This window comes from Pan troglodytes, chromosome 13 (genome assembly GCF_028858775.2).
Source record: "Pan troglodytes isolate AG18354 chromosome 13, NHGRI_mPanTro3-v2.0_pri, whole genome shotgun sequence".
Taxonomy (NCBI): domain Eukaryota; kingdom Metazoa; phylum Chordata; class Mammalia; order Primates; family Hominidae; genus Pan; species Pan troglodytes.
The window spans coordinates 63,348,010-63,374,193 of NC_072411.2; the positions used below are offsets into that span (position 1 = coordinate 63,348,010).

At 37.0% G+C, this 26,184-nt stretch overlaps 1 protein-coding gene and 1 long non-coding RNA gene across 5 annotated transcripts in view; one reads left to right on the forward strand and one right to left on the reverse strand.

The window, feature by feature from the left end:
* LOC129143309 (uncharacterized) overlaps positions 1–9,224 on the reverse strand; it is a 38,162-nt gene extending 28,938 nt beyond the window's left edge. Inside the window, exon 1 of the long non-coding RNA XR_008546615.1 lies at positions 9,093–9,224. This is a non-coding gene — a long non-coding RNA (uncharacterized LOC129143309). The remainder of the gene's footprint in view (positions 1–9,092) is intronic.
* The window catches only part of PSMD14 (proteasome 26S subunit, non-ATPase 14), a 105,181-nt gene continuing 84,703 nt past the window's right edge, over positions 5,707–26,184 (forward strand). Inside the window, exons 1-3 of one of the 4 annotated variants that reach the window (XM_515855.6) lie at positions 5,707–9,552; positions 17,405–17,537; positions 19,786–19,837. In XM_515855.6, coding sequence (XP_515855.2) covers positions 19,790–19,837 — 48 coding nt within the window. In that variant the 5' untranslated portion in view covers positions 5,707–9,552; positions 17,405–17,537; positions 19,786–19,789. The remainder of the gene's footprint in view (positions 9,553–17,404; positions 17,538–19,785; positions 19,838–26,184) is intronic. The other 3 variants (XM_054679078.2, XM_009443578.5, XM_063790523.1) reach the window with 3 other exon arrangements.

Genomic DNA, 26,184 nt, shown 5'->3' on the forward strand with positions numbered 1-26,184 from the left:
AGAAATTCACTTTATTTTGGTTTTGTGTCTCAATCACTTTAGACAATGAGTAGATACATCCAAAGTAATGGACAGATCAGACTCATATGGGCATCTTTATTACACTACACGGTTCCACACCCCATCCCCCAAATATGAGTTTCCAGGATTGGTGGAAAGTTTGTTTGGAAAATTTCCTTAGTTATTTGCCAATATAATGAACAGACCTGTGACTTCTCAAGACTCACTCTGAGTGTAGCATCCCTGGAATAGCATTCCAATCTCATTGGCCTGCAAAGCCCATGTCTGTCTGGCTCAGAAAGGAGGTGATCATATGCAATCTTAAGTGTCAAACACAATCTTTCTTTTTTTTTTGAGACAAGGTCTTACTTTGTCACTCAGGCTGGAGTACAGTGACACAATGATGGCTCACTACAGCTTCAAACTCCCTGGGCTCAGATGATCCTCCTGCCTCAGCCCCCCAAGTAGCTGGGACTACAGGCACGTGCCCCACACCCGGCTAATTTTTGGGTTTCTTTTTCTTATTTTTTGTTTTTGTAGAGAGAGGGTTTCACCATGTTGCCTGGGCTAGCCTAGAACTCCTGGGCTCAAGCGATCTGCCTGCCTTGGTCTCCTTTGCTGATTACAGGCGTGAGCCACCATGCCTGGCAACACAATCTTAAGTGTCACTGAAACTTAATATTTCACTTGTGTTCACTTTAGAAAAAAATACGTAACACACAAGGAAATGATATTAGTTGCATATAAATTGCTTCCCTCCCCCAATCCCACATACTGGTTACTATGAATTTTGAGTTCTGCTACTAACTACATTACCTTTCCCATGTAACATATCCTCACTGAGTTTCATTTTACTAAGCGTGAATGAAGAGTTTGAAAGCATGCAAAAAAGGATAGCTAACTCTAGAGGAAAAAATGTGCCCAAGTCATGAATTGGCATATCAGAAAAGAAAAAATATAAATGGCCAACAAATATGAAACACATTCAATCTTATTAGTAATTAGAAATATGCAAATTAAAACAATATATCACTCTATTTTCATTAGATTGTCAAAAATAAACAAGTCTAACAACACTGTTAGTGATGGCACAAAGTAATGAGATATTTTGAACATCACATTGGAATACAATTTGGTACTATCTAGTAAAATTGACATGTCTGTCTTAGAATCTAGCCATTTTACTTCTAGGTATATATTCTTGAGAATCTCTTGATCTGACACACCAGGGGACACACAGAATATTCATAGCAGCATTGTTCATAATAGCAAAAAATTGGAAACAACCCAAATGTCCATCAACTGGAGAATAGATAAATAGTGACAGCCATGTAACAATGAAAAGTCTGGAGAAGAGAGATGCACAGACAATAGAAATCTGCAAGTCTTCAGCACGTAGATGGTAATTCAGACTTTAAGCCTCAAAGAAATAATCCATGGAGCCCTGTAGCGTGAGAAGAGAAATGGGTGAAGAGTGAGAGAGGAAGAGGGGCTGAGATATTCTTCTCAAAAAAGTAGAGTAGAGGAAATAAAGGCACATAAAATCTTTGTTTTAATAATAATCTAATACCGGTTTCCTTTTTCTATTGTAGATTGAATGCTATTTTCTGTGTCTTCCTTAATGTTTTTTTCATTCAACATCTTTTTGTAAAGAGGAAAATTGTTTTGTAATATAGTCACCCTCTTTTTTTTTTTCTTAATAATATACTGGGCCAGGTGCGGTAGCTCATGCCTGCAATCCTAGCCTTTTGGGCGGCTGAGGCGAGTGGATCACTTGAGGTCAGGAGCTCAAGACCAGCCTGGCCAATATGGTGAAACCCCATCTTTACTAAAAATACAATACTTAGCCAGGTGTGGTGGTGTGCGCCCGTAATCCCAGCTACTTGGGAGGCTGAGGCACAAGAATCACTTGAACCCAGGAGGCAGAGGTTGCAGTGAGCCAAGATGGTGCCACTGCACTCTAGCCTGGGCAACAGAGTGAGATTCTGTCTCAAAAACACAACAAAAAAAAGAATATACTGGTTTCTGAACTTTAAGGCAAACCAATTTGTGATCATTTGATTTACTCTATATATTTTATTCACTTTACTAGAATATAGTAAATTAAATTCTAGAGCCTTCTTGAAAACAGAGGTTATGCTTCTTGCCCAGTAGTAACTTGAATATATACTCTGGATTCTGATTTATCCACTGTATGGTGTTCTTTCCTTGTAGATGCTAAGGCAATTCTTCATTGAATTATTGGATCAAACAGTTGAAGAAAACTAAGGAAACTACTTGAAGAGATTACATTTTATTGACACCAGGGACAGACTACATCACCAAAAAAAAAAAAAAAAAAAATTATGGCAATATCAGTAGTGCCTTTTAAATTAAATGACAAATTGGAAGTGTTTAACAACATATGGTTGCTTTTCCTTGACATATATGATTAAGAATATATCTCTTTATCAAAATGTAAAATACCATCTGGCAGAAGTAACAATTATTCTATTGGCCTTATACATTAACTTAATTCACTGTACTTTAATATGTAAATATTTTCCTATTTTTTCTTTTTCTTTTGCTGGATCTATATTTATTTATAATACTCAAAAACTATGTAACTCAAAAAAATAATATGACAAAGCTGATTTTAAATTTTGAACAGAAAACAATGCATTTCTTAAACATTCAGTTTCTTAAACATTTCTTAAAAATTCAAATGGCAACAGCCCTTTTTGATATTCATAATTGTAAATCTGGGTAATCTGAAAATTTACTCTTACAATTTCTTACTAGACATTTAGTCATACTTTGTATATGAAAGGAGCTGTCCTTAGAGCTCTTTATAAATAGGAAGAAATATTTACAGTAAGGTTGATGCATTTTAAGGTTTGTAACATGTATGTAGTAATGCCACTAGTCAGTCCTTCATTTAATAAACTTGCCAGATTCAGTGGATACCAAATGAGCAGGAAGGCTTCTCTTTGACACAACACAACGTACATTACATATTTAATAATGTGAACTCTTGTCATTTTATGATTTTAGAAAACTAAATATTTTAGAAAATTAAATATTTCACAATTCTGTGCACTGACGTGGTTTCCAAAGCTATCTTGGGTCTAACCCAAACAATAATTGCTTTAAGCATTAGCATGTGGGCTGGGAGCTGTGGCTCACACCTGTAATCCCAGCACTTTGGGAGGCTGAAGTGGGAGGGTCACTTGAGCCCAGAGTTCGAAACCAGCCTGGGCAACATGGCAAAACCCTGTCTCTACTAGAAATATAAAAAAATTAGCTGGCATGGTGGTGCACACCTCTAATTTCTGCTACGTGGTAGGCTGAGGCACGAGAATCGCTTGAATTGGGGAGACAGAGGTTGTAGTGAGTCAAGATCGTGCTACTGCACCCTAGCCTGGGTGACGGTGTGAGACTGTCTCAAGAAAAAAAAAAAGCATTGGCATGTAATATTCGTATCAGTTATGTAGCTATATAAATTGCATAAATTTGCTTTTTTTTTGTTTTTAAGGAATTGATTATTTCAAGAGGAGTTATATCTGGATTTAAAATGTTCCTGATCTTTTAAAGTATTCTTAGCAAGCAAAGTATCTGGACAAGTACCTTCAATATCCAACACTAATTGTAAATATCTACTATGACCAGGCCATGCTCCCCGCTGCTAAGAATTTTAAAGTTTAGATGGTAAGGCAGACAAGTAAATCAAGGATTACAGAGTAGGGCTACAGGGCAGGATTATATGAGAGGGTATTGACTGATCAACACCCTCCAGCAAAATGTGGGAAAGAGTGTGGGGATAGCAGATGGGAGAAAAGACATTCAGAGTGGAGAAACAATAGGTCTGAAGATTCTAAGGCATATGACAGCATGATTTAATAGCAAATACTTTGGTATGGCTAAAAGAATGGGGGAAAATAACAACTTTGAGGTTTTTTCTTTTAAATCAACTTTATGGAGGCATAAATAATCAACCATAAATGCACCCATTTTTAGTGTACAATTTGGTGAGTTTTGACAAACCATCACGATAAAAATATAGAACATTTTTAACAAACCAAAAAGTTCCCTCATGCCCCTGTGCAGTTAATCCTCCCACCTAACTCTACTATGAACCACAAAGACAACAACTGATTTGCTTTCTGTCACTGCCTATTTGACTTGATTTGTTTACAGTCCTTTTAAGGGGTATTGTACAGTATTCACTCTTTCACATCTTACTTTTCCGCAGCGTGATGTTTCTGAAATTCATCCTTGTTCTTGCATATATTAGTAGTTTCCTTCTTATTGTTAATATTGCATTGTAAAGACATACCAGATGTTATTTATTCACCAGCTGGCAAACATTTAGATTGTGTCCAGTTTAGGGCTTTTATTAGTAAAGTTGCTATGAACTGTTGCGGTCAAGAGTCTTGGTGTGGGCACATGTTTGTATTTATTTTTGGTAAATATAAAGTGGGACTGCTAGGTCAAATGATAATTGCATTTTTATTTTTTAAATGCCAGGACAATTTCTAAAGTGGTTGTGCTATTTTAGTGACTATGTAGATCGTACTTTTTTTCATCCTTTTACTTTCAACCTGTGTCACTGAATCTAAAGTGTAACTCTGTGGATAGATATAGCTAGATATTTTTTTTTAAGTGTATTCTGTCAATCTCTACCTCTTAATTGGAGTTTTTATTCCATTTATATTTAATATACTGACTGATGTGAATCCTGAAAGAGCTAATCTTTCAAGATGGATCCTGAGTGGCTAACTGGTCCTAAATTCAAAATGGAGCCAAGCAGCCATTTGCTGACTGGAGGTCACACATGTACTCTGTATTCTGAGAGAACCAACAAGCTTATGAGACTTTGGGTCATTCATGGCTGTCTGTTCCTGTTTACACTGCCTCAATCAACAACTGCTAGAAAGTCTCTTTTCACCACCTGGACCTAACTGATACACTGTGACCTGCATCAACCAATCAAAACTAAACAAGCTTTTATTCCTCATTTGCATAGCAAAGCAGAGGGGGAACCTGGGTGCGAACTTTCTCTAAAGAAGACAATCCTATTTGTTTTCTTGAATAACACCTTTGTTTGGTACAAAAGACTACAAACTATTCACTGGAATAAAGTCTCTCTTTTTTTTTTTTTTTTTTTTTTTTTTTTTGTGACAGGGTCTCACTGTGTCACCAAGGCTGGAGTGTAGTGGCATGATCGGGGCTCACTTCGGACTTGATTTCCTGGACTCAAGCGATCCTCCTACCTCAGCTGCCTAAGCAGTTGGGACTACAGGCATGTGCCACCACACCTGGGTAATTTTTTGTATTTTTTAGTGGAGATGGGGTTTTAGAATGTTGCCCAGGCTCGTCTCAAACTCCTGGACTCAAGCAATCCTCCAGCCTTGGCCTCTCAAAGTGCTGTGATTACAGGTGTGAGCCACTGCGCCCAGCCTCTTTCCTTTTTAAGGAAAATCCTTTGGATTGTTGACATCGATAAGGTAGAATTTACATTTGTCATTTTGCGATGTTTTCTTTATGTCCTGTGTCTTTTTTATTCCTCTATTTCTTAATTCCTGCTGCCTTTTGTTGTGTTAAATATATATTTTCAAGTATGCCATTTTAATTTCCTTGTCCTTTATTCACATATTTTAAAAGTATTTTCTTAGCAGTTGCTCTGGGGATTATAATTAACAAGTTATAACAATCTAGTTTGGATTAATAACTTTATTTCAATAGTACACAAAGACTTGCTACTATATGGCTTCGTTCCTCCATTATTCTTTCCCTCCTTCCTCTCCCTTCTGTTACTGTCATATTAATATCTTACAATAAGCCCATATAGACTTATAATTATTGCTTCATGCAATTGTCTTTTAAATAAAATAGAAAAATGAGTCACAAATAAAAAAATTATACTTTTATATTTACTTATGTAGTTAGTTTTACAAGTGTTCTTTATTCCTTCATGTGAATTTGAATTACTGTCTAGTGTCAATTTAATTCTGAAGGACTCCCTTTAGTATTTCTTGCAAGGAAAATGTCCTAGTGACAAATTCTATCTTTGTATATACATACATTTTGGGAAAGTATTAATACCGCCTTCATTTTTGAAGGATAGTTTTTCTGGAGGTAAAATTCTTACTTGATGATCTTTTTCTTTCAGCACGTTGAGTATGTCATCCCCTGCCTTTCGGCTTTCATGGCATCAACTGTAAATCTTATGGAGGATTATGTGATGAGTGGCTTCTCTCTTTGTGGCTTTTCTTCTTGAAAGTGGCCACTTTCAAGAGTCTCTCTTTGCCCTTGACTTTTAATCGGTTAATTACAATGTGTTGAGGTGTGGATTTGTTTATGTCACTTGGCATTTGTTAAGCTTCTTGGATGTGTAGATAAATATTTCTCATTAAATTTAGAAAGTTTTTGGCCATTCTTTTATTCAAGTATTTTGCCTGCCCTTTTCTTTTTCTCCTCTCCTTCTGAAACTCCCATTACGCGCACGTTGGTGTGCTTGATTGTGTCCCACAGGACTTTGAGGCTTGTTCATGTTTCTTCTTTCTCTTTTCAATCTGTTGCCCAGACTAGATCATCTCAACTGACCTATATTGAAGTTTGCTGATTTTTTTTTCTCCCTGCTCAAATCTGGGGTTGAGCCCCTCTAGTAAACTTTTCACTTTATTATGCCTTTTTGTTATTTTATTTTTTTAAAAAAATTTAAAATTTGTCTCTGTCATGGCATATTATACTTTTTAACTCCAGAATTATTTGGGTTTTAAAAAATGATTTGTCTTTATCATCTATTTGATGAAACATCTCATACTTTCCTCTAGTTCTTTAGACATGGTTTCCTTTAGCTTTGTAACATATTGAAAATATCTGATTTAAAGCCTTTTTATCTAGTAAGTCCAGCATGTAGGCTTCCTCGGGTGAGTTTCTATTGATTAATTTTTATCCTGTGTATGAGCCATACATTCTTGTTTCTTTGCATGTATCTTAACTATTTTGAAAACTGAACATTTTAAATAATATAATGTGCAACACTGGAAATCAGATTCTACCCACTCCCCAAGCTTCACTGTTATTTCTGTTTGTTGTAGCAGTTGTTGATTTAGTGACTTTTCTGAACTCATTCTTTTTTTTTTTTTTTTTAGAGATAGGGTCTGAGTTGGTGACTCAAGGGATCCTCTGGCCTTAGTTTACTGAGTAGCTGGGACTACACGTGTGCCACCGCACCTAGCTTATGAATGAATTCTTTAAAGTCTGCATTGTTTATTGTGTGTGACCACTCAGGTTTCTGCTCAGTTAGCTTAGCGGTCAACTAATGATTAGAGAGACAGGTTTTCTTAAACACCTTCAACCAAAAAATCTCCCAGTCTTTCCTGAGGGGTTTAGTACTTACGTTGGGACAAGCCTTCAACAATCAGCCAAGCACTTTACATTAGGTTGGTACCAAAGTAATTTCGTTGAAATGACAAAACCGCAATTTTTTGCACCAACCAACCAAATAATTCTGCCTTAGTCTTCACTTCTTGCTTCTGTAGTGCCTCAAGGTCACCCAGAGGTTAGAGCTCAGGGCCTTCTCAGGCCTATCTTGAGTGTTCACATAACCCTAGACATGTGCACACCCTAAGCACCTTCTACAGTCTCAGGAATATGTTAGCGTTTTTCAAAGCCCTATGGACATCTTATTCCCCAGCTAAATACTTTAGTATGGCTGGAGCAAAAGGTGCTCCAAACAAAGTTTAAGGGTTTTTTTTTTTTGACCTTTATAATGAATGTTATGGGGAGCCACTAGTGGAATTTTAAATAAAGAAGGAGCATGACGACATATAGCACAAAAATTTTTACCAATGAGGTGGAGAATGGATTAAAAGGAATCAGACTGAAGGCGGAAAGATCAAAGAGCATTCTAAAAAAGTAGCCTGGGGAACATGGTGAAATCCTGTCTCTACTAAAAAAATAAAATAAATAAAAACATAAATAAAAATTAACTGGGCATGGTGGCAAGCGCCTGTAGCCCTAGCTACCTAGGAGGCTGAAGTGGGAGGGTTGCCTGAGCCCGGGGAAGGGGATGTTGCAGTGAGCCCAGATGGCGCCACTGCACTCCAGCCTGCGTGACAAAGCAAGACCCTAACTCGAAAATGCATTAATAAATAAATACATATAAAATAAAATAAAATAAAAAAGAAGTGAGGAAGGTCTGAGTTAAGGCCAAAGTGGGGAGTATTTAGAAGGGGAAGTGGTGGATTGGAAAAGCTGTTATGGAGATTACACATTTCATGGTTTCTACAGTGGGGAGAGATGAAAAAGAGGCAAGTGTTCATACTCTTAAGTTTCTGATTAGGAAAATTATTTGGAGGACGGGGTTACCCCCTCCTCCCATAAAAAATGAATAGAGAGGCATAGGTTTGGGGGGGAAGCATAAAGATGTGGATCCAAATATTACCTATGAGTAAAATAATCTTTGTGTTTTTAAAGGTATTAATATCTTAAAGCAATTGTGCTACTCAAATCACAGTTTGGATCCAGGCGCTGTAATCTTTCCTCACCCTCTGTCCAGTAGATTCATCACCATTCTCGATTTAGGAATGCTTTAAAGATGCTTGTTATTTGGAACATACTTGAGAAAGTGACAGGAACGTGGCAAGCAAGCTGCCTTAAACAGAGACTGTACCTAGACCTAGAGTGTAATATCAACTTGTCAAGTGTATCTTCTGCAACTTTGCTTTTTGAAAGCCTAGCACAAAGTAGATCATGAGTAAAACGTGATTGCCGATAATTACATGGAGAAATGTGAATAAATGACTCTTTAAACCCTGTAAACTAAACTCGGCTTAAAATAGGTGGTTTGAACATTTGGGAAACATTAGTTTTCCCTGAAATCCAATCCTTGCAAAGCAATAATGACAAGAGGTGGATAAATCGGACTTACAGAAAACGGCGTCTTACCGGTCCCCTCTAATCACACCATCCCCCCTCTTTTAAAAAAATTTTCTTCTCAGATAACCAAGTTAAATCTAGCTCAAATGAACCTTTTAGTTTTTGAGGAGGGCAATAATAGTAGGGAACACCAAAACGAAAGGGGATCTGGGCTTCAAAATACTAACAGTTCCATTTCCTAGCCAGTCGTCTCCCGGGCTGGATGTGCCGCCGTCCCAGATCTCAGCGGCGGCCGGAGAGCGCAGAGGTAGGGAGAGAAAAAGGAGGCGTCGGCGGGGCGCGAGCGACCAGGACGCTAAGTGCCGCCTCACAGTCCTGCCGGAGACAGGAGACGCCTGGCCGCCCGCGCCGTCTATCCCAAGCGCTCCTCCTGGACATCCGCCTGACTCCCCGTCGTCTCCAATTGGCCGTCGGGGAACGGAAGCCGAAGCAAACTAGTGAACCCGGAAGTGCTTCGCGGCGGAGGCCCGGGCAACTCTTTTGAATGGAATCGGGCTGATTCATCGCCGGTTTGCAGACAGAGCCGCGTCGGGTCTGCGCCGCTGCTGCTGTTGCCTCTGTCTTCGCGTCACCACAGAGGCAAGACAAGGGTCCATATCGCGGCATCCGGCTCCCGCCCGTCTTCAGGTAAGACCCAGAAGGCAGGCCTGGGAGGTCTGGGGAGGCAGCCGTGCTAGGCCGCCGCCAGCCCCGTGCTTTCCTGAGTCACGTTGCCCAGCTGAGTTGCCACAGGAGGCCTGGGCCGCGAGGGAGGAGCCCGGGCTCCTTCATTCTCTTCGCCTGCTCTCAGGGCTCTCTGGCAGGGTCAGGTCTGGATGTCGTCTCCTTTCTCCATTCTTTTCTGTTTGGCCGAATTCACATCATGGGAACCTCTTCCCTCTATATAGAGAGAATCCTTGTTTATGGCCTGTTTGTCTGTGCTCTATCCATAGTTGTTACCCGGTCTGCTTTGAAGTTTTTCAAAGCAGACCGGGGAAACAAGGGAGAGAGAGTAGAATTAACTTTCCCATTGAATACGTTTGTTTTATCTCTTGTCCTTCCTGTAAGCCTTAACCCTTTTTCTGTTAGTGTTAGGTTTTCAGCTCCCTCCAAAAAGTAAACAAAAGTCCTGCAGATACACTGCTTTTGGACCTTGAATATCTTAAAAACAAAGTGTGCTACTATGCCTGTTAACTTACTTTCAATATCATACTAGTTGAGTAATTGTTGGTGAATTGATTACATTTCTCGTTTTAAGTAAAGTAGAAATCTGCTACCGTGTGTTACATCTTGCAACTTAATTTTCCTGGGGATGTAGCTCTGTGTCTGTCAAAAGAAAAAGAATGTAAACTTTTGAGTCTATAAACCTAGTGACTGAAGGAAAAATTCTCGAGAAAATGGTAATATAAGTTGATAAAAATTTTATGGAAAGGCAGGGGAAAGTGTTTAAAAATGAGCATAAAATAGAGTTATAGTGTGAAAGTGATTTTGTTCCACTGGTCACAAGTGTTTTTTTAGTGCTTCTGACTTAATGTGTTTGAGAAAAGCAGCAAGACATGCACTGATACTGTAGAAATAACAAAAACATGAACACAGTTTTAGTGGAGATGATTAATATAATGGTGGCCTTCCTGTCACGTAAGGCTACCTACCAGCTGACTCATTTGAAGTTTAGAGGTTAAGATATATAGTGGTTCTGAATTAACTACAGTTAAGGTGTTGTTTAGTGAAGTGCTATTTAGTGAAAAAGGCTAAATGTTGTCTTGAATTTGTCCCTAAATCTTGCCAAGGGAAGAAAGTTTTCAAGTTATGATCTTTTATTGATGCTTCACCTGTTGACTTTGGGAGTTTTTTGTTTTTTTTTTTCAGCCTAAAGTGCTTGGTAAATAATATATTGCCATTTTAATTTAGGCCGGGTGCGGTGGCTCACGCCTGTAATCCCAGCACTTTGGGAGGCTGAGGTGGGCAGATCATGAGATGATGCAGCCTGGCCAAGACTAGCCTGGCTAACATAGTGAAACCCCGTCTCTACTAAAAGTATAAAAAAATCAGCCGGGCATGGTGGCACGTGCCTGTATTCCCAGCTACCTCAGGAGGCTGGAGGTGGAACCTGGGAGGTGGAGGTTGCAGTGAGCCAAGATCGCGCAACTGCACTCCAGCTTGGGCAACAGAGTGAGACTTTGTCTCAAAAAAAAAAAAAAAAAGCTGAATTTTAATCTGTTTGACATGGGTTCATCTTATTTTTATACTGGCCATGTAAACCATGTGCTTGCTAATATATAGTTTGTGAACCATATGTATGAAAATCAATAAATATTATTGCTGTTGTTATTGTTATTATCTTAGAAGTGGAAGAGATTATTTAATCTAGTCCTCTTATTGCAGTAACAAGAAGCAATTGTGCTTTTTTAATTTTCAATTTTGTAGTAACGTTCATTTAATAACTCAGTGTCCACCTGTGAAAGCCTTGCCTGAATATCCATGTGATTTCTTGCTCAGGAACTTGTCATATTCCCTGTTTGTTGCAGTCATTTTGACATTTCATGTTCTGCTTTGTGTGTGATACTTTGGTGACCTTATTTGTGAAATGGGAGAACTTGATTAAATAATCTCTTCTAGTTCTAAAATGATAATAATAACAATTATAACAAGAATAGCAACGACAACATTTATTGAGTACCTTGGATGTTCCAGGCACTATAAATTGCTTTGGACGTATTTTTACAACAGACTTGCAAAGTAGGTGTTATCCCCACTTTATAAATGAGGTCTAGAGTCTAGAAGAGGGTAAAAATTAGTGTCATATAGTGAGTAGGTGGTGACGCCGGATTCAAATTGAGGTCAACTGGTTCAAGAGCCTTTTTCACTCTACACTGCTGTCCTTTCCCTTTACATATTTTTTATGGGTTTGTGTCAATCTTCTTCTACCCACCTGCCCCGATAGATTATGAATTCTCTCAGTGCATGCCACTAAATTTCTTGAGTCAGCCCTCCATATCTATGGGTTCCGCATCTGTAGATTCAACCAACTACAAATTGAAAATATTTGGAAAAAAGTTGCATCTAGGCCAGGCGTGGTGGCTCACGCCTGTAATCCCAGCACTTTGGGAGGCTGAGGCTCAGGATCACCTGAGGTCAGGAGTTCCAGTCTGGCCAACATGGCGAAACCCCTTCTCTACTAAAAATACAAAAATACAAAAATTAGCCGGGCATGGTGGCGTGTGCCTGTAATCCCAGCTACTGGACAGGCTGAGGAAGGAGAATCATTTGAACCTTGGAGGCAGAGGTTTCAGTGAGCTGAGATTGCGACACTACACTCCAGCCTGGGCAACAGAGCGAGACTCTGTCTCAAAAAAGGAAAAAAAAAATTGCATCTATATTGAACATGTATAGACATTTTTTTCATTATTCCCTAAGCAATATAGTATAACTATTTGTATTGTATTTAATTGTATTAGTTATTATGAGTAATCTAAAAATGATTTTAAAGTATATAGGAGGATGTGCATAGGTTATATGCAAATAGGGTACTACGCCATTTTATATGCGAGACTTGTGTATCCATGATTTTGGTATCCTGGAACCAATTCCCCACAGATACAGATGGATGCTGAAATTAGGAGACTCCATAATAGATTATTATGATGAGTCTGTTCTCACTCTTCCTTTTTTTTTTTTTTTTTTTGAGATGAAACTTTGCTCTGTTGCCCAGGCTGGAGTGCAGTGGTGCGGTCTTGGCTCACTGCAGCCTCCACCTCCCAGGCTGCCTCAGCCTGCCTAGCTGGGATTACAGGTGCCTGCCATCACGCCCGGCTAGTTTTTATATTTTTAGTAGAGACCAGGTTTTGCCATGTTGGCCAGGCTGGTCTCAAACTCCTGACCTCAGGTGATCCAACTGCCTCGGCCTCCCAAAGTGCTGGGATTACAGGTGTGAGCCACCGTGCCCAGCCGCCATTCTCACTCTTCTAAGTTGCGGAAATGTTGCTTTCAAAATCCTATTTATATAATTAAATTTAATGTTGACTCACTCACGATCTTCCACTGGAAAAAAGTCCTTAAGAAAGTGAGAATATGAAGTTTTAACTACTTTGCACAAATAAGAAAACAGAGGAATTAGAAATACAGTAAGATAAGAAATACGGAGTAGCTTGAAAAGTATTGAGCATCAGTCTGAAAAATAATTTTTTTTTTTTTTTTGAGATGGAGTATCGTTCTGTCACCCAGGCTGGAGTGCAGTGGCGCGATCTCAGCTCACTGTAACTTCCACCTTCTGGGTTCAAGTGATTCTCCTGCCTCAGCCTCCTGAGTAGCTGGGATTATAAGCACCTGTCACCACGCCCAGCTAATTTTTGTGTTTTCAGTAGAGACGGGGTTTTGCCATGTTGGCCAGGCTGGTCTTGAACCCCTGACCTCAAGTGATCTGCCCCCCTCGGCCTCCCAAAGTGCTGGGATTACAGGCATGAGCCACTGCACCTGGCCAAAAATTGATTTATTTTAAATCCAGCATGGACATGATCTAGCAATATCAGGTTCTAATCAGACATAAAGTGAGAAAGAAAAAGTGGAAAGTAATCAACTTTTGAAAGTACTGATACCTTTTTTGTACTATTTTTACCAATTAGGATTCTAAATATTACTGTATGGATGACATTATGTTAGGTATAAACACTTTATTCATATTGTCTGATAATATTTTCCATAAAGTTAATTATATCATGAATGAGCTTTTGAGTCTTCTACTTTTTGATAGCTGTAAAAACTTGGTTTAGATCCATCGACCTTTTTATTGCTTTTATTTCTAAGAATTGAAAGTGTTCCCTTTTATGTTAAGTATAACACATTCACTTTGTGAGTCTTTCTGCTAAATTCTGCGAAATGCAAGTCCCTATCTCCAGTGTGATTTAGTAATGTGAAATATGCCCAGCATTTTGAAACCCAGTAAGTGGCAAACTATGTGAGGAAGAAGGATCTGTGTTGGTAGCCATGCTCAGGATGGGGTTGCCGATGACAGTAGCTAGTGTTTATTATATGCTTACTATATGATAAGCATTGTGTTAAATGTTTTTTTGTGTGTCCATTGTTTTTGTTAATCTTCTAAATGGCTCTGTGAGATAGATCTCCATTTTGCAGATGAGGAAACTGAGGAGGAGAGAGGTAATTTACTCAAGGACATGGAACTTGTAAGTGTTAGAGCCAGTATTTGAATCTGGCACTCTGACTGTAGAGTCATAGTACTTGACTCTCATGTACCAGGCAAAATAGTCATTAGTCATCGCCATTTACCATCTAGGCCCAGTAGACCATAAAAGGATAGTGAAAAAACAACTGTATTAGAAATGTTAGTAAAGCTTAAACATAGCAAATACAAATTTTTATTTTAATTAATTAATTAATTAATTTATTTATTTTTGAGATGGAGTCTTGCTGTGTCGCCCAGGCTGGAGTGCAGTGGTACCACCTTGGCTCACTGCAACCTCCACCTCCTGGGTTCAAGTGGTCCTCCTACCTCAGCCTCCCCAGTAGCTGGGATTACAGGCGTATGCCACTATGTCTGGCTAATTTTTGTATTTTTAGTAGAGACAGCGTTTTGCCATGTTGGCCAGGCTGGTCTCGAGCTTCTGACCTCAAGTGATCTGCCTGCGTTGGCCTCCCAAATTGCTGGGATTACAGGCATGAGCCACCACGCCCAGCCTAAATACAAGTGTTTATTCTGTATTTTCTTGGTTTTGAAGGTACATATATCTTCATATATCATCCTTTGAATGGGCATCATGGTTTGAATGAACTGCTCATCAGCCATCATGCATGAACCTAGAACATACTTGTCTTGTGTAGATCAGTTCTGTATTTCAAATACATTTCTAGTAGGCTCTAGCTTATTACTTCTGGTTCTTGTATTTGTCATCCTGTGAGTGTGTGTATGTGAAAATATGCATCACATAAAATTTACTATTCTAACTTTCTGGTGTACAGTTTAGTGGCATTAAGTATATTCACAGTGTTATGTAACTGTCACCACCATCCATATCCAGAATTTTTTCATCCTCCCAATTGCAATATTTTTGAAAACATTGAGAGCTCATAATTTTGTTGAAGATAGGATGGCCATCTTTCCTTCATAATTGCAAAACATTTATATTTTTAGATTTATAGGCACCATTTAGAATTAGTCCAATGATTTTTAAAATTTCTACATTATCCATTTCCTTTTATTCACATTTGTGTACACTTTAGCATTTTTCCATGTGTGAACTGTATCAACATCATAAAACATCAAAAAATACGTGACACATCTCTTTAGAAAACAGATTCTTATTGCAAAATTTTGTGTGAAGTCCTTTCTTGTTGAATAAGTAACTGAGTAAGAATGTCACTCTTTTGGTTTTAGAAATATATTGTTCACTCATTGACACTTTAAAAAATAATCTATTAAGGGGAAATTCACATAATATAAAACTAACCATTTTAAAGTGAACAGTTTAGTATCATTTTGTCCATTCGCAGTGTGCCATTACCACCTCAGTTTAGTTCCAGAACATTTCTGTCATTCCAAGGTAAAAAAATATCTTAGCCATTTAGCACTTTCTCCATTTTCCTCCCTTCCCCACCCACTGATAACCACCAGTCTGCATTCTGTCTCTATGGATTTATTGGATATTTCATATACATGGAATCACATAACATGTGACCTTTTGTGCCTGGCTTCTTTTACATAGTGTGATATTTTGAGGTTCAGCTAACTTGTAACATGTACCAGTAAGTAGTACTTCATTCCTTTTTATAGCTGAACAGTATTTCATATTACAATATTCCTATATGTGTTTATAGTAGAATTTGTTTATCCATTCATTTTTTGGTGGACATTTGGACTGTTTCCACCTTTTGGCTATTGTGAATAGTGATGGTGTAAACATGCATGTACATGAACTTATTTCGAGTATTTGTTTTCAGTTTTATGGGGTATATACCAATGAGTGGAGTTGCTGGATCAAGTGGTAATTCTATGTTTAACTTTTTGAGGAACTGCCAAACTGTTCCCAGCACTCATTGGTTCTTAAGTTTGAGAAAATTAATCTAGGGTATTATCATCTCAAGATACATAGTCTGAAATTTTGTTTATATCAGTGGTTCTCAATTGAGAGTGATTTTTGAGACAATCAAGAATGGCTTCAAACATTTGTCCCCCGGGGACGTTTGGTAAAGCTTGGAGACATTTTTGATTGTCACAGCTGGATAGGTGCTGCTCTTGTCTAGTGGAGCTAGGGATGATGTTAAACATCCTATGATGCGCAAGACAGCCCCACGAACAACAAAAAATTATCTGGTCCTGAATATCAGTAGTACTGAAGTTAGTAAATCCTGGCTAATTTTATTGTCATCATTGGAGACTAGAGTGCTATAATCTGTCTCCTTCCCATTCATCTTTGATTTTGTAGTAATGTGAAACATTTTCTTTGTTGCTTTTTTTCCTTTTGCCATTATTAAAATGAAAAATTCTGATTTCTTAACTGTGCTAAATGAAAACTGAAAAAAAGACTACAGAGATGAAGTCTCTAGTGTTCTATATCTTTTTGAAAGATGGGTCAGTGCTTTCGACAACATAATAAAAATGGAAGGATGATGTAATAACTATAATTTTTTTCACTATTGCATTATTTTAGACAGTTCTTATCATTTTTCCATATTCTTGTCATTTTAGTGTTTTTGGAATAGTTGATTAAGAAATGATGGACTACTAATGCCTCCTAGTATGATAAAATAGCAAATTTTCAGGGTATAAGAAAAATAACCACTAATATTCCATACTATTTGATAGATTTGTAATAATGTACAATTAACCTACACAGTAATGACATGATAGAATGAATTGTTTTATTTAAAAATATAAGTACATTTTTATTTTATTCTTTTTTTTTTTTTTTCTGAGACCGAGTTTCACTCTTGTTGCCCAGGCTGGAGTGCAATGGCGCGTTCTCGGCTCATTGCAATCCACCTCTGGGGTTCAAGCGATTCTCCTGCCTCAGCCCCCTGAGTAGCTGGGATTACAGGTGCCTGCCACCACGCCTGGCTAATTTTTTTGTATTTTTAGTAGAGACAGTGTTTCACCATGTTAGCCAGGCTGGTCTCCAACTCCTGACCTCAGGTGATTCGCCCGCGTTGGCCTCCCAAAGTGCTGGGATTACAGGCGTGAGCCACTGCGCCCAGCCTGTTTTGTTCTTGGAAAGATGTCTGGAAAGACTAAAAGTTTTGAAATGTCTGTCTTCAAAGTTAGTGTTCATGAGAGAAACATACAGATAAAATTTGGATACAGGGTTAATCACTGTGCTCTGTAGCTCCCTGTAAGGGAGATCATTCTATACTCTCAGAAAAAGATTATTAAAAAACAGTTTTGATTTCTACTTCATTTTTATGAATTTTGATTCTTTTAAAGATTTTGGTATAAAGTTTTCCTCCTTAAATTATCAAAATAATTATATTTTATTTTGTTTACTTTTTTTAGGAGAGAAAGAAAAAATAAAATATACTTGGGGAAGTTGTACCTGCCAGAATTAGCAAGAGCTTTCTTTAAGAAGACATTTGTCAAACTCAACAAATTGAAGGTTAACACCTTAAGAGTTGTAGTTACTGACCAGGTGAGGTTTAAAAATGTATTTTACTTTTAATTATTATTTTACGGATGGATAGAGAGATACTATGAAAATGTATTATTTTTAACAGATGTCAAATTATGAATATGATTGATAACCAGATTTTGAAAAGTGGTGTGATTTAGAATATGTATCAATATACTTCATCCCCAAATGTTAGTATTTTTATTAAACCTGGTTATCTCAGCTTAAAGTTTTAATTTGTTAAATATGTTTCCTCTTTGCTGTGATATCTAATTTTGCTACAGAAACAAATTTGACCTGCCAGATTTTCTTTCTCTCTGCTTCTTGCATCACTCATATATATTCACAGCATCTGGAGTCTGTGTAAAGTCATCAGAAACAACACAGAGGGATAGATAAACTGAACACAGCTGGGAATCAGTTTTGGCCTAGAATATATATATTCTAATGTATACTGTATGTTGTTTGTTTTTTCTGTTGGTTCTTTAAGTTTGTAAGGTTGAAATGGTCCAAAAGAAATTTTTTTCTTCTTTGGTAATATATTCTAGAGAATTGCTTTAATATTATAAAATATACAGGATTCCCCCCGCCCCGTTTTTAGCCTTTAAAAAGTGCTGTGTGTTGAATGCCATATTTGATTTGAGGAATTTCAATGAGTATTTGATGGAGATTTTATTTGTAAATGTTGCTATTAGGAGGATGAGTTAAGATCGTGAAGTGGAAATTTTGTCTGTATTACCACATTTTCTTATATGCCTTTTCATTTTAAAAAAGGAATTTTTAAAATTGTGAGTCTCATAAACATGTTACATGAAACAGGCCAGATACAAAAAATATATGATTCCGTTTATGTAAAATTCAAAAGCAGCCAAACTAATCTGTGCTGTTGAAAGTTGAATTTTACCTTTGCAGGGTGGAATAGACTGGAAGCGGGGCTTGGGTGGCATTTCTGAGGTGCCAATAATGTTCTGTTTCTTGAAGTAGGTGATGGTTACATGGATGTGTTCACTTTGAAGATTCCATGGCCATATCGTTTGTGTTCTTTTCTGTATGTGCACTTGAGTGAAGTTCTTTTCTGTATGTGGACTTGAATAAAGTTTGCGATATTAACATTGTTAAATTGTTACCAGGATTCAACAAAGGTGATTGGTGGGGGATAATATATAAGTACATTATTGAGTTTTAGTTTATATAGCAATTTGAACTCGTAAAACAACATAGATGAAGGATGAAATGAATCTTAGCATTTAATTTAGAATATAATTTGTAATAATACCATTTTCTTAAGCATACACTTAGGAAGAAGAGGAATTTCATTTAGGACATAGCGATTTTCAAGTAGAAAAAATTGCATTGTTGTCATTTTTAAATTACTTAGTTGTACTGCTATTAACTTTTAAAATTTGATTACTTCTTTTTGTTATTTAAGGCCATATAAGTACACTTGATAGTTCTTAACTTCTGTGAGGTTTTCAAGCTTGTAAGAGTATCTTCTGTAGTTACTCTAAACGTTAAAACTAAATCAGATTGATATAGTAAATCCACTTTGTATTGGTTAACTCTGAAGTTATAATTGAGAAGCACAGTTGAATTTCCTTAGTGAAAAAGGTGTATATATCTCTACAACATCTGAAACAACACAAAATATCTGTGTAGGTTGTAGAACACTATCTTAATATGTTTAATGTTTATGCTATAGTATTTCTTTTAGTATAATGAGTTCAGTTTTTAAAAGCCTTTGATGCTAATTCAGAGATCCATAATCTGCTCACAATGTCTTTCACATGTAGTTTTGATGGTAACTGACAAGCTGTAAGTTAATTAGCACAGAACTTACTAATGAGGATGTTAAAATTTAATTTAAAAGTGAGGATTTTTATTTGTACACTCTGGACCAATTGAAGGAAATTCAATCATACATATGATAAGCATTTCAGGCACTTTTTCTACATTCAGGTACTTTATTAGATAACAATAAGAAAATATAATTAACTTAATGATAGCAAAGTTTTGAAAGTATGCTAAGATTGCTTGTCTTTAAAACTGGGGATAACCCAAAACCAAAGCAGTAAAATAAGGTCTGTTAATTAGCATGGAAGACAGCTTCTTGAATTAATATGTGGTGTTAATTAACAGGAAGTCTGATGTTGTGTTGTAATTACCACCAATATTTTTGACATACTGAGTGACTGAAGGTGAATTATATAGATAGCAATTGAATAAACACTTTTGTGCTTAGGAACGTTTTTTCTTTGTTTCTGTTTTCTAGAAATATGGACAGACTTCTTAGACTTGGAGGAGGTATGCCTGGACTGGGCCAGGTTAGTATATAGTCTCTTGAGCATTTCCTTGTGTGTAAACTACAAGCCTTTTTGTAGTTAGCCAAAGAGAAAGAACTTATCCCCAAGAAAATCACCTAACAGATAACTCTATGGTAAGAATCTTACCTTATTGATGTTTGTTATCTTGCAACACTAGATAACATGTGGAAAACATTTATTGTCTTAGTTTACTTTTCTCCTGGGAATAAGAATTTTCTGTTATTTTCTTTGTTTAAAATTTTGAGATATGTAGGATTATCAAAGTTGGCTTTTAGGAAAAAAAACCCCTCAAAATAGCTTACTTCCTGAATTTAAAGTGTAAACTTTAGATGTAACACAAGAAAAAGTAAGCATGTCATCCTGCTTGCCAGATCCAGAAAACTGACCCATAGAATGTTTGTATGTACAGTCTTAACACTGGTAAATTTCTGCTAGTAATTATGATATATAGATGGATTAATAAGTAATCTCTCTCCTTTAAATTTGGTATAAATGGTTTCTTTTATAATCTTTTTAAAAAATAAATAAGCTTTCAGTTGTTTTAATATTGTTTATCTTGTTCCATTTGCTGTTGGGCAAATGACCTCTAGATTTCTGCCTCAGGATAGTCTATCTGCTTTCAGATCAAGAATTTGTGCCTCTTGTGAGTTCGACACTTTTGATCTGTGCAGTCATACATTGAGTTAATACTAATTAACAAAAGAAATGACTATGTGTTTTTCTCTTCCTAAGACTTTTATATATGCAATGTATTGTTTTATGACCAAATATTAGAAATATTTTTATAGTCCCTTTTAAAATCTCTAGTTTCCAGCTTTCCCACATTTCCTTACTGCTATCAGTGACTTCATCTTTCTTCAAAGTAATCTGTGTTTACTATAAGAAGCAGTTTTTGTTTCAGACTTCATGAAATTTTCAGTGTTTTAGAAGAACTTTCATAAGAACTGTTTGATTAGGTCTATCATGGTTTATGACTTTTATAAAGTTGAAATCTTTTTGTGATTCTGTATTGCATTCTTGGATGGATTTCAGTTGTTTTTCATTTACTTTTGTTAGTTTTGATGATTTCTCATGTTTCTTTGTTGTCAGTCTATTTCTTCATGATTCTTCATTTTTATAACACCTGTATAACTCATTCTCTCAAGAGGCCTAAGCCTCTTTGAACTTGATCCTGAACCTGTTTCCATTCTTTTGTAAACATTCTAGAGAGCTTCTAGAATTTCTCTAATTTATTCTGAAATTAGTAGTAATAGTGTTCAGGCATGTGAAAATGTGAGAAGTGAGCAGAGGTGGTATGTAGATACTGCAGATTTACCTGCAAATTATAGGTGAAGATGTTGCCTTAGAATTCTTAAGGAAAGTTGTATCAAATTTAAATATAAGAATAACTTTCCTTAAGCATAGATACAATAAATTACCCATCTTGGAAATCCATGCTGGAAAACCCCTGGACATGAAATAATGGTTTTACTGACCACAAATTGAGCTACATTATATGTCAATGGCGACTTCAAAGCTTTGTATCAAGTGAAAAACTTAAATGTTTTTTCAGTAACCTTATTGGTTTCTGATTAATCAGCCATTGTGTCCTTAGTTTGTACTCTTTTTTGAAGTTAAAAATCTGCTTAAGAATCATTTCATCTCAATTAGATGATAAACTCTAATTTGTGGAACTCTTATTTTTATGGTATCTCCCTTATCCTATACTAGGTGTAATTTTCTTTTTCTCTAAAATTGTATTTTATCTTGTTATAGGAATAATTTGACAAATACTTATGGTGTTACTTTTGTAACATGAAACGTTAAGTGTATTTTTTTGCCTAATAAGAATGTTGTTTATTATTTATTTATTTATTATAATTTTTTTTTGAGATGGAGTCTCACTCTGTCGCCCAGGCTAGAATGCAATGGCATGATCTCGGTTCACTGTACCCTCTGCCTCCTGGGTTCAAGTGATTCTTCTGCCTCAGCCTCCCAAGTAGCTGGGATTACAGGTGTTCACCACCACGCCCAGCCAATTTTTGAATTTATAGTAGAGACTATGTTTCACCGTGTTGGCCATGCTGGTCTTGAACTCCTGACCTCAAGTGATCCACCTGCCTCGGCCTCCCAAAGTGCTGGGATTACAGGCGTGAGCCACCGTGCCCAGACTATTATTTATTTTTAATAAGAAGTCAAAGATCTTTGGATTGATAATAGCTATCTTTTCATTAGATAAGGCATAGGCACCAATAGTAGTAAAAAAGGAGACACAAATTGGCCCTTCTCTCCAAAAATCAGTGGGAAATGTTATCTTACCATTTAATGGAAAAGGCAGAATTCCCTCCCAAATAGGAGGAGGTCACTTGCTGGTAAGTTTGTAGATGGCCCTCTTAAAATGTGGCAGTAGACAGGAGCAGAACAGGTAAGGGCCTCATATGATTGAGAGTTCCTTAAGGTTATTTTATTTCCTTGATTGAAGAACAAGAACCATGGACATTTTATGAGTGAATAGGCCACCTTAAATCACGATCTATACGAATAACCCAACTTTGATGAACGAAATGTCCAAGACATATTTTTTTTATATCAGTGTCCAAACAGTTGCTACTTTACTGGCTTGAAGACATTTTGTTTCACTCCCAATTGACACAAACCTGGAGGTTACTGTCAGACTCTGCAAGTTCAAGGCTCACTTCTCCACAGAACTACCCTTACTTCAGATGCCAGCTATACTTCGTGTGTCCCCAAGCCATCCACACTTTGGACTGACACTTTAACCTGAGTATAAATTTGGAGGTCCTCACAACCTCCTCAGGTTTGATAATTCACTAGAACAACTGACGAAACTCAAGAAAGTGCTGTGCTTATTATTACAATTTTGTTATCCAGAAATACAGATTAGGAGGACCAGTGAAATGAAGACACACAGGATGGGGTCTGGGAGGAGATGCAGAGCTCCTGTGCCCTCTCTTCATGGAATTAGGGCATGTCACCCTCCCTGCACATCAGTGAGTTTACCAGCCAGGGAACTCCACCTGGTGTAGCTTTGGTTTCCGAGTTTTTATTGGGACTCGGCATACATGGGCTTGATTGATTAAATCATTGGGTGATCAAACTCAAAATTCAAATCTCCATCCTCCCTTCCCAAATGGGCCTGGCTCAAAGTCTTAGCCCTCTAATTACCGTGTTGGTCTTTATGTTGATCAGCCCTCATCTGCAAGCTATCTAGGGGTGTGCACTAAGTCACAGTGTTAGCATAACAAAAGAAACTCCAAGGGTTTTTGAGGCTCTGTGCCAGAAACTCAGGATAAAGACCAGATTATTACGCAACAAAGACTTGTTTTCAGCCTTGACTTCATTATTTGTAGAAACAATTCAATATTTCATTTGAATTTTTCTTGTACTATGATACTGATTTTTGTGTTGTTTCCAAGAGACATGACCCCACCTTGAGTCCCAGTGCCTTTAATATAACCCAATAGTAGTAAAAAGGTCTTTGGGCTTTGCTCTATATGCTAATTGGTCATGTTATTATTATTATTATTATTTTGAGTCAGAGACTTGCTTTGTTGCCCAGTCTGGAGTACAGTGGTATGATCTCAGCTCACTGCAATCTCGCCCTCCTGGATTCAAGTGATTCTCCTGCCTCAGCCTCGCAAGTAGCTGGGATTACAGGCATGAGCCCCCACGCCCAGCTAATTTTTTTATTTTTAGTAGAGGTGGGGTTTCACCAAGTTGGCCGGGCTGGTCTTGAACTCCTGACCTCAAGTGATCTGCCCACTGCAGCCTCCCAAAGTGCTTGGATTACAGATGTGAACCATTGCGCCCGGCCTGGTCATGTTTTTTTAATGGAGGAATTCACAGTAATAATATAGGAATATCAGTATTATAATCACAGTTGATACTGATATTTCATTGTTTTTGAGGCCACTTGGTCTTAGTTGTTTTATTTGGGAGTTGTAGTAGGGCTAGTAGGTAAAAAAGGAACTTGTAAATAATCAAAGTCCCCATTCATTCTAGTTTCTTAATTTTCTCTAAATAGGAGGTGACTTTTCTCTTTTCCAAGGTTATTCCTTCCTTGTTCTCGGATCTCGTTCTCTTGACACACTGCAGATCTCCATTGACCCCTTTCTCTGCCTACAAAGATGTTTAAGTCTCCTGTATCCAAAAACCAAAACTCTACTGCATACTGCCATTAAACCTTTTCTTCCATTTATTTCTAGAATTCCTGAAATAATAGCTTAAACTCCATAATCTACTTTACCTCTGTTCACTCTCATGAGAATGCATTCTGGCCAACTCCTGTATTACTGTACTGGAATTTTTTAAACTGCCAAGTCTATTGGCCTATTTTTAGTTCTCTTTTAACTAAACTTCAATATTCCACACTTAATATCTTAAACCTTTCTTTTCCATTAGTTTTTATCATGCTGTCTTTTCCTGTTTCTCATTACGGTGTCCATTCCTACAAAACAACTAAGTTTTATTTTTTTTAATATCACATTTTAAAATGTTAATATTGGCCAGGCCTGGTGGCTCATGCCTGCAATCTCAGCCCTTTGGGAGACCGAGGGGGCAGATGACATAAGGCTAGGAGTTCAGGACCAGCCTGGCCAACATGGGGAAACCCCATCTCTACTAGAAGTACAAAAATCACCTGGGTGTCGTGGTGCACATCTGTAATCCCAGCTACTCAGGAGGCTGAAGCAGGAGAATCACTTGAACCCAGGAGGTGGAGGTTGCAGTGAGCCAAGGTCGTACCACTGCACTCCAGCCTGGGTGACAGAGTGAAACTATGTCTCAAAAAAAAAAAAGTTAATATTTGAATAGTGATAGGCTACAATAATTAAATTTGTCCTCAGTCCTCCACTTCAGTTTAACTTACCAGTAGTTTGAAGCAGAAATAAAGATGTTTTATTAGTACTATTAAAATTTATAAGGTAACAGCTTTAAATTTTAAATGTATTTTTAGATTTTCTTTGTTAAAATGCTTACAAACTTGAAATTACTAAAAGGTATGAGATTATTGTATTAAAAACATATGTTGCTATAATTTGGCTACTTCGTTGTCTTTATAACAAACTCCACCTAGGTCTTGGCATCTAAACGATTTCCAAAAGCAGTGGAAACAGAGCCCAAGAGATGAGAATAGTCAAAGCATATTCTGTACTTTTTAAAAATTTTGATTTCTCTCTGGGTTCATTTTAGCTTTGGAAATAGTCAATATAAGCTTGAAAGTAGATGGAACTTAAGCAAAATGTCAGTGGCATTTAGTAACTTGTCTTCAGTTTTAATTTGTTAAGTCAATATTTTGAGTTTCTGTGTATCAGGTATTATATACTATAATGAATTCCAAGACGAACAAGAATATCAATGCCTAATCCAGAGCCTTACATTATAATAGACACACAAGCAATCATGTTTTAAGTGCCTAGTACACATTAACTGCTTTGAATCAGTGAAAGCTAATGCTCATTGTAAATAACGTGATTTGTAAGTACAGTGGAGGTTAGTTTAACTTCTTTTGGGAAAAATTAGACCAACTTGGGAAAAATGGGAAAAATGAGACTAAATTAAGGAGATGATGTTTGAGCTGAGTTTTGAAATATGTGTCAAGGCATATTCAAAAGGCTAGAGAATAGATACATAAGAAAATACTGGGAAAAGAAGTTGGTAAAGGAGTCTGAAGTTGGTTATGAAAGGTGTCGAATGCCATACTTGGTGATTTTTACTTTTTTCCCCTAGGCGTTGTAGTTTCATGAAGATTTTCTTTCTTTTTTTTTTTTTTTTTGAAATATGAAGATTTTTTTTTTCTTTCCAGTAGACTTGTGAGGTAATTTGATCTGTGTTTTTGAAAAGTAATTCTAGTGGTAGTTTGGAGAACAGGTAAAGGGGAAGAGATTAAAGGCAAAGTCATCAATTACATGAATATTTGTGACTTTCAACCTTCCAGGCATATAACAGGATTATATTTTTCTGTCATCTTTGAAGTTAGCCTTACCATGATTTTGCTTTGACCAATGGAATGTGATTGGTTAATAGGTCACTTTTAGGTGGAAGCTTTAAGAATCAGTGTGTGATTTGTCTGCCCTGGTAATAAACAACATCATGATGATGGAGCCTCTTTTAGCCAGGTCCATTATTGAGAATGACATACAACCTGCAAGTTTTAAAGCAAAGTTAGAAATCACATGATTTCACACTGTGAAATTCTGTGTAAAATTAGGGTGTTTTACACAGAAATCACATGATTTCACAATGTGTAGGCCAAACTAAGCATATATGCAGCAGGGTATATAATGCCTATAAGTTGTCACTTTGTATCTCTGGTACAGACCTCATTAATTTCAGGATGCAAAAATAAG